The sequence below is a fragment of the Triticum aestivum genome, chromosome 3A (assembly GCF_018294505.1).
Source record: "Triticum aestivum cultivar Chinese Spring chromosome 3A, IWGSC CS RefSeq v2.1, whole genome shotgun sequence".
In the NCBI taxonomy this organism is placed as follows: Eukaryota; Viridiplantae; Streptophyta; class Magnoliopsida; order Poales; family Poaceae; genus Triticum; species Triticum aestivum.
Window position 1 is genome coordinate 19971201 of NC_057800.1, and position 16988 is coordinate 19988188.

At 47.3% G+C, this 16988-nt stretch overlaps 1 protein-coding gene across 1 annotated transcript; it reads right to left on the reverse strand.

The window, feature by feature from the left end:
- Window positions 1-13754: 13754 nt before the first annotated feature.
- LOC123057618 (16.9 kDa class I heat shock protein 2-like) lies at window positions 13755-14365 on the reverse strand. Its single transcript, XM_044480547.1, has one exon. It carries the CDS (start codon window positions 14329-14331, stop codon window positions 13876-13878), a length of 456 nt encoding a protein of 151 aa, XP_044336482.1. The 5' UTR covers window positions 14332-14365; the 3' UTR covers window positions 13755-13875.
- Between the last annotated feature and the right edge of the window lie 2623 nt (window positions 14366-16988).

A 16988-nucleotide genomic window follows, 5' to 3' on the forward strand; every position in this document is an offset into this window, starting at 1 on the left:
GAGGGCGATGGAGGCCAGGTATTTATAGGGTCGCCGGGTGATGCTCTTGAAGCGTCTCGAGGTCTCTCCAGTGGACGAGCGTTTGGTGGTACTTTATCGCTTTCCAGCTCGGCTGTGAGCTTCCTGTTGCTTCTATTTTCAGCCCACGACGATCCCACGGTGTTCTGGAGTACTCTCCTGCTTTGGTCTTGTGGGCCTTTTCTTTCTAGATGACTCGGGAGCGCACCGAGCACGAAAACATATTGTGGACCATAGGCTCATGGGCACTCCCTTATCTAGCCATTCAATTCTGATCGTGATTTGTGTAAGATTTTTTCTTTCCATATAGTTCAACATATAAACGTCAAACTTTCCAGCACAACAAAACATTCTAACTAGAATGTGGGAAAAAAGTTTCGGATTTTTTTCATGCATCATAATTACTGAAAATAAGTTTTTTAATTAAATAAATCTCATTTTCTATATTTTGTTGGACCAAAAAATCTGAAAGTTTTATCACACATTCTAGTAAGAATGTTTTGTTGTCCCGAGAAGTTTGAAATTCATATGTTGTTTTGTTCTGAAGAAACAAAAAATAGAAAGCTTCATGCACTAAGTTAGTTGTGTAGTACGGATCTCAAAACAATATTAGAGGGTAAGGATAAAAGGTGTCGCCGCCGCTCGATCCAAAGGATCATGGTTTTCACCTGGAGCGATCTAAAGAGAGTAGCCGTGATGATGCCTTCATGGACATCCTCGAATGCCGCTATCGTCTGTCTGAACAAGCCAGATAGGAATCAGTACACAGCACGCCTCCCAGCCTCCAAGACCACGAACGATCGCCTAAAACACCGACCACCACGTCGCCCACACTGCCATGATTGTTGTGTCCACACCTAAGCCGCGAGCTCCGCCCGTTAGCACCGTGGCTCCCACCACCAAGGGTTGCCGCCCCGGCATCCCAGATCTCCCCTCCGCCACTACCATTGCATCCGGACGCCAACAACTGGTGAAGCGGCAAAAGGCATCACAAAGAGCCCCACATCTAGCTCCTTGGTGAGGACAGGGCCCAGTCGATCTGTACAAGGCGGGGGAAGTGGACGACAGCCACCAACTGCAGCCACCCCAACCACCAAAGACCCGAACCTCCGCCATGACCAATTTGGTTTCTCCAGATTTCAACAACGGGACTGCCAAGGGGCCCCCCTGCCTCCCTCTCGGATTTGCTCCCACCACCACTGGGCCGCCGAAGATGCCTAGAGCGTCAGCCACTGCCATCGACCGATGGAGCTCGCCTCCAGGCGCTGGGTCGAGCCACCAGACGAACAGAGGGGAAGATCACGGCCGTCCCCCACCGCACCGCTGCCACTACCTACCACTACAGGGTGGCCGCTCGCGGCCCAAGCCACCCACAGCCTGCGCCAACGCACAGAAAAGCAAGCCGCCGCCACTCGCTCACCTGGACGCGCACCATCCACCGCCGTCGGCTATGTCAGAGCAGGTCGCCCGTGACACAGGCCGCAAGCAGTCCCCGCTACATGACAGGCCGCCGGCGCGAGATCCGCTTGATCTGGTCTGGTCCGTCCCGCATGTCACTGAAGGAAATATGCCCTAGAGGCAATAATAAAGTTATTATTTATTTCCTTATATCATGATAAATGTTTATTATTCATGCTAGAATTGTATTAACCGGAAACATAATACATGTGTGAATACATAGACAAACAGAGTGTCACTAGTATGCCTCTACTTGACTAGCTCGTTAATCAAAGATGGTTATGTTTCCTAACCATGAACAAAGAGTTGTTATTTGATTAACGAGGTCACATCATTAGTTGAATGATCTGATTGACATGACCCATTCCATTAGCTTAGCACCCGATCGTTTAGTATGTTGCTATTGCTTTCTTCATGACTTATACATGTTCCTATAACTATGAGATTATGCAACTCCTGTTTACCGGAGGAACACTTTGTGTGCAACCAAACGTCACAACGTAAATGGGTGATTATAAAGGTGCTCTACAGGTGTCTCCAAAGGTAGATGTTGGGTTGGCGTATTTCGAGATTAGGATTTGTCACTCCGATTGTCGGAGAGGTACCTCTGGGCCCTCTCGGTAATGCACATCACTTAAAGCCTTGCAAGCATTGCAACTAATGAGTTAGTTGCGAGATGATGTATTACAGAACGAGTAAAGAGACTTGCCGGTAACGAGATTGAACTAGGTATTTGATACCGACGATTGAATCTCGGGCAAGTAACATACCGATGACAAAGGAAACAACGTATGTTGTTATGCGGTCTGACCGATAAAGATCTTCGTAGAATATGTAGGAGCCAATATGGGCATCCAGGTTCCGCTATTGGTTATTGACCAGAGAGGTGTCTAGGTCATGTCTACATAGTTCTCGAACCCGTAGGGTCCGCACGCTTAACGTTCGTTGACGATATAGTACTATGTGAGTTATGTATGTTGGTGACCGAATGTTGTTCGGAGTCCGGGATGAGATCACGGACATGACGAGGAACTCCGGAATGGTCGGGAGATAAAGTTTGATATATGTGATAATAGTGTTTGATCACCGGAAGGGTTCCGGAAATCACCGGAAGGGGTTCCGAATGTTTCCCGAAATGTTTGGGTACGAGAACACTTTATTTCGGCCAAAGGGGAAAGCCCACAAGGTTTTTGGAAAGCGCAAAAGGAAGATTTGCGGAGTCCAGGGGCCAGACGCCAGGGTCCCTGGCGTCTGGCCCTGGAGTCCGAGAAGGACTCTTGCCTTTCGGGTGAAACCGACTTTGTGGAGGCTTTTATTCCAAGTTTCGACCCCAGGGCTCAACATATAAATAGAGGGGCAGGGCTAGCACCAAAGACAGATCAAGAAACACCAAGCCATGTGCCGGCAACCCCGTCTCCTCTAGTTTATCCTCTGTCATAGTTTTCGTAGTGCTTAGGCGAAGCCCTGCGGAGATTGTTCTTCACCAACACCGTCACCACGCCGTCGTGCTGCCAGAACTCATCTACTACTTCGCCCCTCTTGCTGGATCGAGAAGGCGAGGACGTCACCGAGCCGAACGTGTGCAGAACTTGGAGGTGCCGTGCTTTCGATACTTGGATCGGTCGGACGTGAAGACGTACGACTACATCAACCGCGTTGATATAACGCTTCCGCGAACGGTCTACGAGGGTACGTAGACAACACTCTCCCCTCTCGTTGCTATGCATCACCATGATCTTGCGTGTGCGTAGGAAAATTTTGAAATTACTACGTTCCCCAACAGTCACCGCCTGAAGAGGCCACTTCTCCGCAGCCGTCGCACGCCGTTAGGGGCCCAGTTTGCATGTGATGGCCATATCATATCACTTATATTGATTGCATGTGATGTTTATCTTTTATGCATCTTATCTTGTTTTGATTGACGGTAGCATTATAAGATGATCTCTCACTAAATTATCAAGAAGTGTTCTCCCTGAGTATGCACCGTTGCCAAAGTTCTTCGTGCCCAGACACCACGTGATGATCGGGTGTGATAAGCTCTACGTCCATCTACAACCATTGCAAGCCAGTTTTGCACACGCAGAATACTCAGGTTAAACTTGACGAGCCTAGCATATGCAGATATGGCCTCGGAACACAGAGACCGAAAGGTCGAGCGTGAATCATATAGTAGATATGATCAACATAATGATGTTCACCATTGAAAACTAATCCATCTCACGTGATGATCGGACATGGTTTAGTTGATTTGGATCACGTGATCACTTAGATGATTAGAGGGATGCTTATCTAAGTGGGAGTTCTTAAGTAATATGATTAATTGAACTTAAATTTATCATGAACTTAGTCCTGGTAGTATTAGCATATCTATGTTGTAGATCAATAGCTCGCGTTGTTGCTTCCCTGTGTTTGTTTTGATATGTTCCTAGAGAAAATTGTGTTGAAAGATGTTAGTAGCAATGATGCGGATTGGATCCGTGATCTGAGGTTTATCCTCATTGCTGCACAGAAGAATTATGTCCTTGATGCACCGCTAGGTGACAGACCCATTGCAGGAGCAGATGCAGACGTTATGAACGTTTGGCTAGCTCAATATGATGACTACTTGATAGTTTAGTGCACATGCTTAATGGCTTAGAATCGGGATTTCAAAGACGTTTTGAACGTCATGGAGCATATGAGATGATCCAGGAGTTGAAGTTAATATTTCAAGCAAATACCCGAGTTGAGAGATATGAAGTCTCCAACAAGTTCTATAGCTAAAAGATGAAGGAGAATCGCTCAACTAGTGAGCATGTGCTCAGATTGTCTGGGTACTACAATCGCTTGAATCAAGTGGGAGTTAATCTTTCAGATAAGATAGTGATTGACAGAATTCTCTAGTCACCATCACCAAGTTAGTAGAACTTCGTGATGAACTATAATATGCAAGGGATAACGGAAACGACTCCCAAGCTCTTCGTGATGCTGAAATCAACGAAGGTAGAAATCAAGAAAAACATCAAGTGTTGATGGTTGACAAGACCACTAGTTTCAAGAAAAGGGCAAAGGGAAGAAGGGGAACTTCAAGAAGAACGGCAAGCAAGTTACTGCTCAAGTGAAGAAGCCCAAGTCTGATCCTAAGCCTGAGACTAAGTGCTTCTACTGCAAAGGGACTGGTCACTGGAAGCGGAACTACCCTAAGTGATTGGCGGATAAGAAGGATGGCAAAGTGAACATAAGTATATTTGATATACATGTTATTGATGTGTACTTTACTAGTGTTTATAGCAACCCCTCAGTATTAGATGCTAGTTCAGTTGCTAAGAGTAGTAACTCGAAACGGGAGTTGCAGAATGAACAGAGACTAGTTAAGGGTGAAGTGACAATGTGTGTTGGAAGTGGTTCCAAGATTGATATGATCATCATCGCACACTCCCTATACTTTCGGGATTTGTGTTGAACCTAAATAAGTGTTATTTGGTGTTTGCGTTGAGCATGAATATGATTTGATCATGTTTATTGTAATACGGTTATTCATTTAAGTAAAAGAATAAATTGTTGTTCTGTTTACATGAATAAAACCTTATATGGTTACACACCCAATGAAAATAGTTCATTGGATCTCGATCTTAGTGATACACATATTCATAATATTGAAACCAAAAGATGTGAAGTTAATAATGATAGTGCAACTTATTTGTGGCACTGCCGTTTAGGTCATATTGGTGTAAAGCGCATGAAGAAACTCCATGCTGATGGGATTTTGGAATCACTTGATTATGAATCACTTGATGCTTGCGAACCATGCCTTATGGGCAAGATGACTAAAACGCCGTTCTCCGGAACAATGAAGCAAGCAACAGATTTGTTGGAAATCATACATACTGATGTATGTGGTCCGATGAATATTAAGGCTTACAGCAGGTATCATTATTTTCTGACCTTCACAAGATGATTTGAGCAGATATGGGGATATCTACTTCATGAAACATAAGTCTGAAACATTTGAACAGTTCAAAGAATTTCAGAGTGAAGTGGAAAATCATCGTGACAAGAAAATAAAACTTTCTACGATATGATCGCAGAGGTAAAATATTTGAGTTACGAGTTTGGTCTTCAGTTAAAACAATGTGAAATAGTTTCACTACTCACGCCACCTGGAACACCACAATGTAATGGTGTGTCCGAATGTCATAACCGTACTTTATTAGATATGGTGCGACCTATGATGTTTTTTACCGATTTACCACTATCGTTTTGGGGTTATGCATTAAAGACAGCTGCATTCACGTTTAAAAGGGCACCATCTAAGTCCGTTGAGACGACACAATCTGAACTGTGGTTTGGCAAGAAACCAAAGTTGTCGTTTCTTAAAGTTTGGGATTGTGATGCTTATATGAAAAGGTTTCATCCTGATAAGCTCAAAACCAAATCGGAGAAATATGTCTTCATAGGATACCCAAAGGAAACTGTTGGGTACACCTTCTATCACAGATCCGAAGGCAAATTCGTTGCCAAGAATGGATCCTTTTCAGAGAAGGAGTTTCTCTCGAAAGAAGTGAGTGGGAGGAAAGTAGAAAACTTGATAAGGTAATTGTACCTTCTCCCTTATTGGAAAGTAGTTCATCACAAAAATTTGTTCTTGTGACTACTACACCAATTAGTGAGGAAGCTAATGATGATGATCATGTAACTTCAGATCAAGTTACTACCAAATATCGTAGGTAAACCAGAGTGAGATCCGCACCAGAGTGGTACGGTAATCCTGTTCTGGAGGTCATGTTACTTGACCATGACGAACTTACGAACTATGAGGAAGCGATGATGAGCCCAGATTCCGCGAAACGGTTTGAGGCCATGAAATCTGAGATATGATCCATGTATGAGAACAAAGTTTGGACTTTGGTTGACTTGCCCGATGATCGGCAAGCAATTGAGAATAAATTGATCTTCAAGAGGAAGACGGACGCTGATAGTAGTGTTACTATCTACAAAGCTAGAATTGTCGCAAAAAGGTTTTTGACAAGTTCAAGGTGTTGACTACGATGAGAGTTTCTCACTCGTGTCTATGCTTGAGTCTGTCCGAATCATGTTAGTAATTGCCGCATTTTATGAAATCTGGCAAATGGATAAACAAAACTGCATTTCTTAATGGATTTATTAAAAAAGAGTTGTATATGATGCAACCAGAAGGTTTTGTCAATCCGAAAGGTGCTAACAAAATGTGCAAGCTCCAGTGATCCATCTGTGGACTGGTGCAAGCATCTCGGAGTTGGAATATACGCTTTGATGAGTTGATCAAAGCATATAGTTTTATACAGACTTGCGGTGAAGCCTGTATTTACAAGAAAGTGAGTGGGAGCACTACAACATTTCTGATAAGTATACGTGAATGACATATTGTTGATCGAAAATAATGTAGAATTATTCTGTAAAGCATAAAGGAGTGTTTGAAAGGAGTTTTTCAAAGAAAGACTTCGGTGAAGCTGCTTACATATTGAGCTCCAAGATCTATAGAGATAGATCAAGACGCTTGATAAGTTTTTTCAATGAGTACATACCTTGACAAGATTTTGAAGTAGTTCAAAATGGAATAGTCAAAGAAAGAGTTCTTGCCTGTATTACAAGGTGTGAAGTTGAGTAAGACTCAAAGCCCGACCACGGCAGAAGATAGAAAGAGAATGAAAGTCATTCCCTATGCATTGGCCATAGGTTCTATAAAGTATGTCATGCTGTATACCAGACCTATTGTATACCCTGCACTGATTTGGCAAGGGAGTACAATAGTGATCTAGGAGTAGATCACTGGACAACGGTCAGAATTATCCTTAGTGAAATAAGGATATGTTTCTAGATTATGGACATGACAAAAAGGTTCATCGTAAAGGGTTACGTCGATGCAAGATTTTACACTAATCTAGATGACTCTAAGTCTCGGTCTAGATACATATTGAAAGTGGGAGCAATTAGTTAGAGTAGCTCCATGCAGAGCATTGTTGACATAGAAATTTGCAAAATACATGTGGATCTGAATGTGGCAGACCCGTTGACTAAGATTCTCTCACAAGCAAAAACATGATCACACCTTAGTACTCTTTGGGTGTTAATCACATGGCGATGTGAACTATGGGTATTAATCACATGATGATGTGAACTATCGATGTTAATCACATGGTGATGTGATCTAGATTATTGACTCTAGTGCAAGTGGGAGACTGAAGGAAATATGCCCTAGAGGCAATAATAAAGTTATTATTTATTTCCTTATATCATGATAAATGTTTATTATTCATGCTAGAATTGTATTAACCGGAAACATAATACATGTGTGAATACATAGACAAACAGAGTGTCACTAGTATGCCTCTACTTGACTAGCTCGTTAATCAAAGATGGTTATGTTTCCTAACCATGAACAAAGAGTTGTTATTTGATTAACGAGGTCACATCATTAGTTGAATGATCTGATTGACATGACCCATTCCATTAGCTTAGCACCGGATCGTTTAGTATGTTGCTATTGCTTTCTTCATGACTTATACATGTTCCTATAACTATGAGATTATGCAACTCCCGTTTACCGGAGGAACACTTTGTGTGCAACCAAACGTCACAACGTAAATGGGTGATTATAAAGGTGCTCTACAGGTGTCTCCAAAGGTAGATGTTGGGTTGGCGTATTTCGAGATTAGGATTTGTCACTCCGATTGTCGGAGAGGTACCTCTGGGCCCTCTCGGTAATGCACATCACTTAAAGCCTTGCAAGCATTGCAACTAATGAGTTAGTTGCGGGATGATGTATTACAGAACGATTAAAGAGACTTGCCGGTAACGAGATTGAACTAGGTATTGGATACCGACGATTGAATCTCGGGCAAGTAACATACCGATGACAAAGGGAACAACGTATGTTGTTATGCGGTCTGACCGATAAAGATCTTCGTAGAATATGTAGGAGCCAATATGGGCATCCAGGTCCCGCTATTGGTTATTGACCAGAGAGGTGTCTAGGTCATGTATACATAGTTCTCGAACCCGTAGGGTCCACATGCTTAACGCTCGTTGACGATATAGTACTATGTGAGTTATGTATGTTGGTGACTGAAAGTTGTTCGGAGTCCGGGATGAGATCACGGACACGACGAGGAACTCCGGAATGGTCCGGAGATAAAGTTTGATATATGTGATAATAGTGTTTGATCACCGGAAGGGTTCCGGAAATCACCGAAAGGGGTTCCGGATGTTTCCCGAAATGTTTGGGTACGAGAACACTTTATTTGGGCCAAAGGGGAAAGCCCAGAAGGTTTTTGGAAAGCGCAAAAGGAAGATTTGCGGAGTCCAGGGGCCAGACGCCAGGGTCCCTGACGTCTGGGTCCAGACGCCGGGAACCCTGGCGTCTGGCCCTGGAGTCCGAGAAGGACTCTTGCCTTTCGGGTGAAACCGACTTTGTGGAGGCTTTTACTCCAAGTTTCGACCCCAGGGCTCAACATATAAATAGAGGGGCAGGGCTAGCACCAAAGACAGATCAAGAAACACCAAGCCGTGTGCCGGCAACCCCATCTCCTCTAGTTTATCCTCTGTCATAGTTTTCGTAGTGCTTAGGCAAAGCCCTGCGGAGATTGTTATTCACCAACACCGTCGCCACGCCGTCGTGCTGCCAGAACTCATCTACTACTTCGCCCCTCTTGCTGGATCGAGAAGGCGAGGACGTCACCGAGCCGAACATGTGCAGAACTCGGAGGTGCTGTGCTTTCGGTACTTGGATCGGTCGAACGTGAAGACGTACGACTACATCAACCGCGTTGATATAACGCTTCCGCGAACGGTCTACGAGGGTACGTAGACAACACTCTCCCCTCTCGTTGCTATGCATCACCATGATCTTGCGTGTGCGTAGGAAAATTTTGAAATTACTACGTTCCCCAACAGTCACCGCCTGAAGAGGCCACTTCTCCGCAGCCGTCGCACGCTGTTAGGGGCCCAGTTTGCCCTCGCATCGCTGCCAAGGGCCAGTTCACCATTGCACCGCCGGCAGGTAGAGCCGCCACCACCCAACAGGGTGGACGTTGTGCCGCCAGTTCTGCAACAGTCCAACGCCTCCTCGCGTTGCGCGGTTCCACGCCAGCCATGAACCGCGAACAGAGGGGTTAGATCCATGCTGCCACCAATGTCGGCTGGGCTTTGTCGCGGTGACGGTGAGGGAGAAAGGCTGGGGGAGTCGAGTGGTGGCGCGCTAGGGTTTCCCCCGAGTACGCTTGCGGGAGGGGGCATGGTTGTCTTAAGAAAGATTACTGGATACTTCCTCTGTTTTTATTTACTCCACATATTAGAGTTGACTGAAGTCAAACTTCATAAAGTTTAACCAAGTTTATAAAAAAAGTACAAACATTTACTGTAACAAATCCATATGATGTGAAAGTACATTCAATAATACATCTGATGGTATTGATTTGTTATTGTATACATTAATATATTTTTTATAAATTTTCTCGAAGTTTATAAAGCTTGACTTTGACTACAGTTAATACCTGGACTAAATAGAAACGGTGGGAGTAGTAGATTTTCAACCCATTGGCCAGGATAAGTCTTAAGTTTGGACTTCATTGGAGTTAATATATGTGTGATGATATGGGTGTGTGTATGAAAAAAAATGTATTTTTCAAAGAAAAAAGATCAAAGAAAACTGAAGGTATTTCTCAAGAAAGAAGAAAGAATACTGACGGTGAGATAGAAGTCACACAATCAACATTCAAGGTACAATGACGGCCTAAGCGGAGGTATAGGGTTGTTCTGGTCTAAAGACATTAATGTTGAGCTTAAAAACTTCAGCAGCAGTCATATTGATGTGGTGGTAAGTGAAGATACTATGGGTTCAAATGCATGGAGGTTTACGGGTTTCTATGGAGCGCCAAGAGCAGCCGATCGTCATCACAGCTGGCGTTTTGTTAGAACACTCCACAACATTCCTCATGGTGCATGGATGTGCGTGGGTGACTTAAACGAAACTCTGTACCCTAATGAACATTTCAGCAAATCAGCTTGCCCCGAGTGACAGATGAGGGAGTTTCGAGAGGTTATGAACGAGTGTGCTCTTCAAGATATAGGTTGGTCAGGTGTGGCTTATACATGGGACAACCGTCAGTCTGGAGATGCTAATGTCAAAGCACGGCTCGATAGGGCCTTGGCTAACGAGGAGTTCCGACAGAGGTTTGAACATACAAGGGTAAGGCATGTGTGTGTTGTGGAGTCTGACCATTGTTTTGTCATAACTGAATTCAGAAACCACACATTTTCACATAGGCCTCCGGGTTCCAAACAGTTCCGCTACGAAAATATTTGGCAATCTCACCAGGATTAGGAGCAACTCATCACTCAAACCTGGCGGGGTCAGGCCCGCGATTCGGGGCTTCAAGGAATCATGGACTCTCTAGGGCAGTTGCAGCACCAACTAGAGCCCTGGGGAGCTCGCGAGTTTGGCAGCTTGGCAAGGACAGTCCAGAACTTGCAAAAATGTCTGGACAAGCTGCGCCAAAGATCGGTGGGGTGAGGCCCAACGGACGAGGAGAAGAATGTCATGCAGAAACTCTGAGTGGCGATGTGTCTCGAAGAAATATGGATGAGGCAGCGTTCCCAAGCTGCATGGTTGCGTGAGGGAGATCGCAACACGACATACTTTCAAGCACAAGCGAGCCAGCGGAAGCGTTCTAACAGAATTCAGAATTGTAGGACTCAAGCGAGAAGATGGCTTCGTTTGTGCTTCTGAGGCGGAGGATAAAGCTGAAATTCAAGCTTTCTACCAGGCTCTATACACTTTGCAAGGTGCCAACGACACTAATGCGTTGTTATCGCATGTTCCATCGAGGGTTACGCCAGAGACGAATGAGATGATGTGCAAACCATACGAGGCCGAGGAGGTGCACCATGCACTGTTCTAGATGGCCCCGTCGAAGGCGCCAAGGGAGCCGGCTTCACAACCGGCTTCTTTCAGCACCACTGGAAGTTGCTGCGCGAGGAGGTGACTCAGGCGGTGCTGGCTTTTCTCAACGGTGGCGAATTACTAGTGGGTCTCAATGATACGTCGACCACGCTGATCCTCAAGGTACGTCATCCCCAGAGCATAGCACAATACCGTCCCATTGCACTATGCCCTGTTCTTTACAAATTGGCAGTCAAGGTGATTGCCAACAGACTACGACTATGCATGGATGATATTGTCAGTAAAGAACAGAGTGCTTTTGTTCCGGGGCGTTTGATTACGGATAATGTTCTAGTCACTTTTGAGAGTGTGCACACTATGAAGCGAGGGAAAAAAGAAAGATTATACTTGTGCAGTTCAGCTGGATATGATGAAGGCTTACGAAAGAGTGGAGTGGCATTTTCTGGAACCAATGCTTTTGAAGCCGGGGTTCCATGCGGATTTGGTTAGGTTGATCATGAAATGTGTCACATCAGTGCGGTTCTCAGTTTGTGTTAATGGCGAGCTGCAGCCCTTCTTCACCCCATCAAGAGGGCTTCGGCAGGGGTGTGCCCAGCATCCCCCTACCTCTTCCTACTATGTGCCGAAGGCTTCTCGTCGCTCCTGAAGTATTATAGCAACTTTGTTGATCGAGGGATCAGAGTAAACTTTAGAGCACCATGGGTGAGTCATCTCTGGTTCGCTGATGACACCCTTATCTTCATCAAGGTGAATACAGAGAGTGCAACAAGGTTGAATGAAATTCTAGAGATCTATGGGAAAGCTTCGGGACAATGTGTCAACAGGAGCAAAAGCTTGATTTTCTTCAGTCCTAACGCACCCAGATCTCTTAGATAGAGTTTGAAGCAAACACTAGGAGTTCTAGTTGAAGCTTTCTCGGAGCGTTACCTCGGCCTCCCGACAGCTGTTGGTAAAATCAACAGTGGTACTTTTGAATATTTAGGGGATAGGGCCCGTGGTTATATGCAAGGGTGGTCAGAGAGGCTGTTTGCTTGCGCCCGTAGAGAGGCCCTCCTAAAATCTATTATTGAAGCAATACTGACATTCAGCATGAGCTGTTTTCTCTTGACAAAGAAGGTGTATAAGGGTCTGACCTCAAACATGGAAAAATTCTAGTGGGGGAGTTCAATTGACAGGAGGTCTCTTCATTGGATTGCATGGGACAAACTTGCTACACTAAAATGTAATAGCGGAATGGGCTTTTGAGATCTTCAGACCTTTAACTTGGCACCAAAATGATCCAACTTACTCTGTCAGGCGGATCAGAGAAGACCTTGCCATCCTGGATATACCCAGGCGATGACACGCTACCCGGCTATGGTTGGGAACCCCCCGACGATCCTTTTATCAAGATCGACACAGATGCCGCGGTTCATCTCGACGATGGCAATGCAGGAGCGGGAGGTGTCGCCCGTTCGTCATCAGACTTCAAGGGTGCATGGTGCAAGCCGGTTCCGGGTGTTACGGGTCCTCTCATTGCAGAGGCTCTAGCGCTGAAGGCAGGAGTTCTTCTAGCTACACTTCGAGTATTCACGCATGTGACCATGCAGACTGACTGTCTAGAGGCAATTCATCTCTGGAACTCTCGCTACACCGACCGGTCGGTGATAGCACCCATCTTGTATGAAATTGGAGAGCTAGCCCTTAGCTTCACCTCTTTTAGTATTCATGTGTGTGCTAAGTATGCTTGTACACTTAACGTGACCGAAAGCTGGTTAGATACCACTCCTAGCTTACTGATCAGCAACCTCCTGGTTGACTGCTCAGCGAATGCTTTTGTTAAATAAAGCTCTCTAAAGTTCCCTGAAAAAAAAACATTCAAGGTACTGATCAGTGTAGGCCCACGATTATTGAAAGCTAAATGTGAGACAGAAGACATTCAGTGTATCGATTATTCTTTAAGCAGATGTTTCTGTAGAAGAAAGCCTATCAGTGGCCAAGCTTTCCGTGGCGACTTGGTTCTTTGGCAAGCGCTTGCCTTGCCCAGCCTAGCAAGGAAGCTAATTATTTGGTTCCTGGGCGATCATGCCTCGTTGCCTGTGGTTTCCAGCTTTTCCTTCAATCGTGCGGGCGAGCCGATTTGGCTAGCCTCCGTCGGCAAGGCTAGCCTCGTCCAGCAAGGCGAACAGGCAGGGGAACCAAACAGACCCCTAGTTCCCGCTTGCCATGTGTTTCTCTTGATCCTTTCCATCCGAAACACAAGCAAAAAACAATGGTTAAATGTTGTGTATGCAAAGTCTGCACTGCACTCAAAATCAGAACGATTTATTTTTCATTTATTCATCGCCAAATCTGTAGGCGATTACACAAGTACAGATACGACAGGGAAAAGAAACGCAATACAGAGACCAGACTCGGCAAGAACAAAGACACAACTGTAGCATACTTTTAGGCTGCAGAACTCGCACGCACATGAACCACACTGGCTCTGACCCGAATACTCAGCCGGAGATCTGGATGGCCTTCACCTCGGGCTTCTTGACCTGGGCCTTGGGCACGGTGACGGTGAGCACGCCGTTCTCCAGCCCGGCCTTCACCTCCTCCACCTTGGCGTCCTCGGGGAGGCGGAAGCGCCTGACGAACTTGCCGCTGCTGCGCTCCACGCGGTGCCACTTGTCGTTCTTGTCCTCCTTCTCCTTTGTGCGCTCGCCGCTGACGACGAGCACGTTGCCGTCCTCCACCTCCACCTTGACCTCCTCCTTCTTCACGCCGGGGAGGTCGGCCTTGAAGACGTGCGCCTCGGGGGTCTCCTTCCAGTCCATCCGGGCATTCGCAAACGCGGCTGTCTCGCTGTTGTTGCCTGAGATCGCCGGGATGATGGAGCGGAAGGTGTCGAAGGGGTCAGCCCAAAGGTCGGCGAATGGGTCGAACACGTTGCTACGCCTCACGATCGACATTGTCGGTGTTGCTTTGGTTTGTGGCTCGGGGAAGATTCTGTATCGGTCTATCGGATCGTAGGTAGGAATAGGATGCTGTTGGCTTTTGCTTGACACTGATATGAGTTGGGATGGAGGGCGATGGGAGGTGAGCTACTTCTTATAGGGTCGCCGGGTGATGCTCTTGAAGAGTCTCGAGGTCTCTCCAGTCGACGAGAGTTTTGTTAGACTAGGTATATTGTAGATATTACGTGTTGTAACATAATATATGTATCTGTACGTTCTTTCCTATATATACATGGTAGCCGTACCCGTTTAGGGTATCAAGCATTGTTCCAAACCTTAATTTGTCTAACATGGTATGAGACGACGCGTTTGATCCGCGCCGTGCTTCCGCCTCCTCTGCCGCCGCTGCGTCGACCTCCGCCGCCGCGCCGTCTCTGTCAAACCTGGCGACAGACTCGCCGTTCATGGCGTCTACGCCGCTCGCCTGGGCCCGTCCGGCTGTGGCGGGATCGCGCCCGCCAGCGCCCCCATCGCCCGCGATCCATCCTTCCGTCGCCTATGATGCGTCGTTTTCCCGTGATGATGCGCCGAACTCCTATCCTACGGGGCATGTCCAGGTGCCATACGGCTCTACCCGTGATGCGTCCCAGCCAAATCGGGATCCATCGCTGGCGTCCCAGCTGCCCCGCGATGCTGCGTACGATCGCGCCGTTGTAGTATGGCGTCCCGGCGCAGTTGCCCTACGGTGGGATCCAATCGCATGCTGCGCCGCCGGCTTCAGGTTTGCAGGTGCCCTACGGCGGCGCATATCCAGCGCCGTACGTCACGCCGTCGCCATCGCCGTACGTCCCGCAGGCGCCGTATGCTTCGTCCTCCGCGGTTCCCTACGAGGCGCCGTATGGCGCTCCCTATATTGTCCCTGTGCCGCACGTTGCATCGCTGCAGCCCTACAGCGTACCTCCGACGGCGCCCTACGGTCATCACCAACACTACCGTGCGCCTCTGTCCGCCGATGCACTAACGTCGTATAGTGCTCCTCCGACGTACGACTCGCAGCTCTCCGCATCGGTGGCTGAATCAGGACCGTTCCACTTCCTTCATCTGGTGACGGTGAAGCTCTCTGCTGATAACTACCTCCTGTGGCGCGCTCAGGTGTTGCCGCTGATGCGTAGTCATTACCTTGAGGGGTATGTCGACGGTACGCTGCCGTGTCCCCCGGCCATGATTCCGGTGCCCTCGGCTGCTGGTGGCTCCGTCATGGTGTCCAACCCTGCTCATCGTCGGTGGATCGCTCAGGATCAAGCTATTCTGGGTGCCATTCAGTCCTCGCTCACTCCCTCCGTTGCCGGCATGGTGGTCTTTGCTGCGACGTCGAGGGATGCATGGGCCACGCTCGACTCCAGCTTCTCCTCGCAGTCGCCGGCACGTTCTTCTGCCATTCGTAACCAGCTGGGTGAGATCAAGAAAAATGATCTCTCCGTCACGGCCTTCTTCAACAAGGTCAAAAGTTTGGCTGATACACTGTCATCTATTGGGAAGCCTCTCCATGATGAGGAGTTTACTTCGTTCATTCTCAATGGGCTTGATGAGGACTATGACTCTCTTGTTGAAAACATCAATGGACGTGACACGCCGATGCCGCCTCGTGACCTCTACGCGCGCCTCCTCAACACGGAACAGAGGCTCGCTGCTCGCCGCTCTGTCGGAGTCTACACGGAGGGCCCTTCTGCAAACGCTGCTCACCGCGGGGGTGCCCGTGGTGCCAAGCAGAAACCGTCGCCGTCCACGGGCAACCAGCCCCGTCCGCCCGTTTCAGCTCCTCCACTGGCTGGCCGCAAACGCCTTCACTGCGAGGCATGTGGTGGTGGCGTTGAGTGTCAGCTCTGCGGCATTGAGGGGCACTTGGCGTCTCGATGCCATCGTCGCTTCAAACGTGATTTCCTTGGCATTGGGAACAATGGGAAGGGTAACGAGAAGCAGGCCGCTCTCGCTACGCAAGAGCCTGGGTTCACTCCATATTCTGTGGACCCTGCCTGGTACATGGACACAGGCGCCACGGACCATTTGACGAGCCAGCTTGACAAGCTGACCACTCGCCAGCCCTACACCGGTCATGATCAGGTCCGCACTGCCAATGGATCAGGTATGCCCATCTCACATGTTGGTCAGGCATCTCTTCTTTCGCGTACCACTAAAACCTTGCGTCTTCTTGATGTCCTTCGTGTTCCTTCAGTCACACGTAGTTTACTCTCGGTCCCTAAATTAACTCTTGACAACAATGTGTTTGTTGAGTTTCACCCTTTCTATTTTTTTGTTAAGGACCGGGACACGAGGGACGTTCTACTTAGTGGTCAAGCTCGCGACGGCTTATATGCGCTTGATGTGCCACGAGTGTCTCCACGAGTATCTCAAGTTTTCAGTGGGGTTCGGGTGTCGTCTTCACAGTGGCATTCTCGTCTTGGTCATCCGGCCACTCCCATTGTGCGCCATGTCCTTCATCGTCATCATCTTCCTGTTGAGTCAAGTAATAAGGAGTTTCTAGTGTGTGATGCGTGTCAACAAGGCAAGAGTCATCAGTTGCCTTTTTCTGTATCGAGTCGTGTTGTTAAGGCTCCTCTCGAACTTGTGTTTTCGGATGTATGGGGCTATGCCCAAACTTCTGTCAGTGGTCA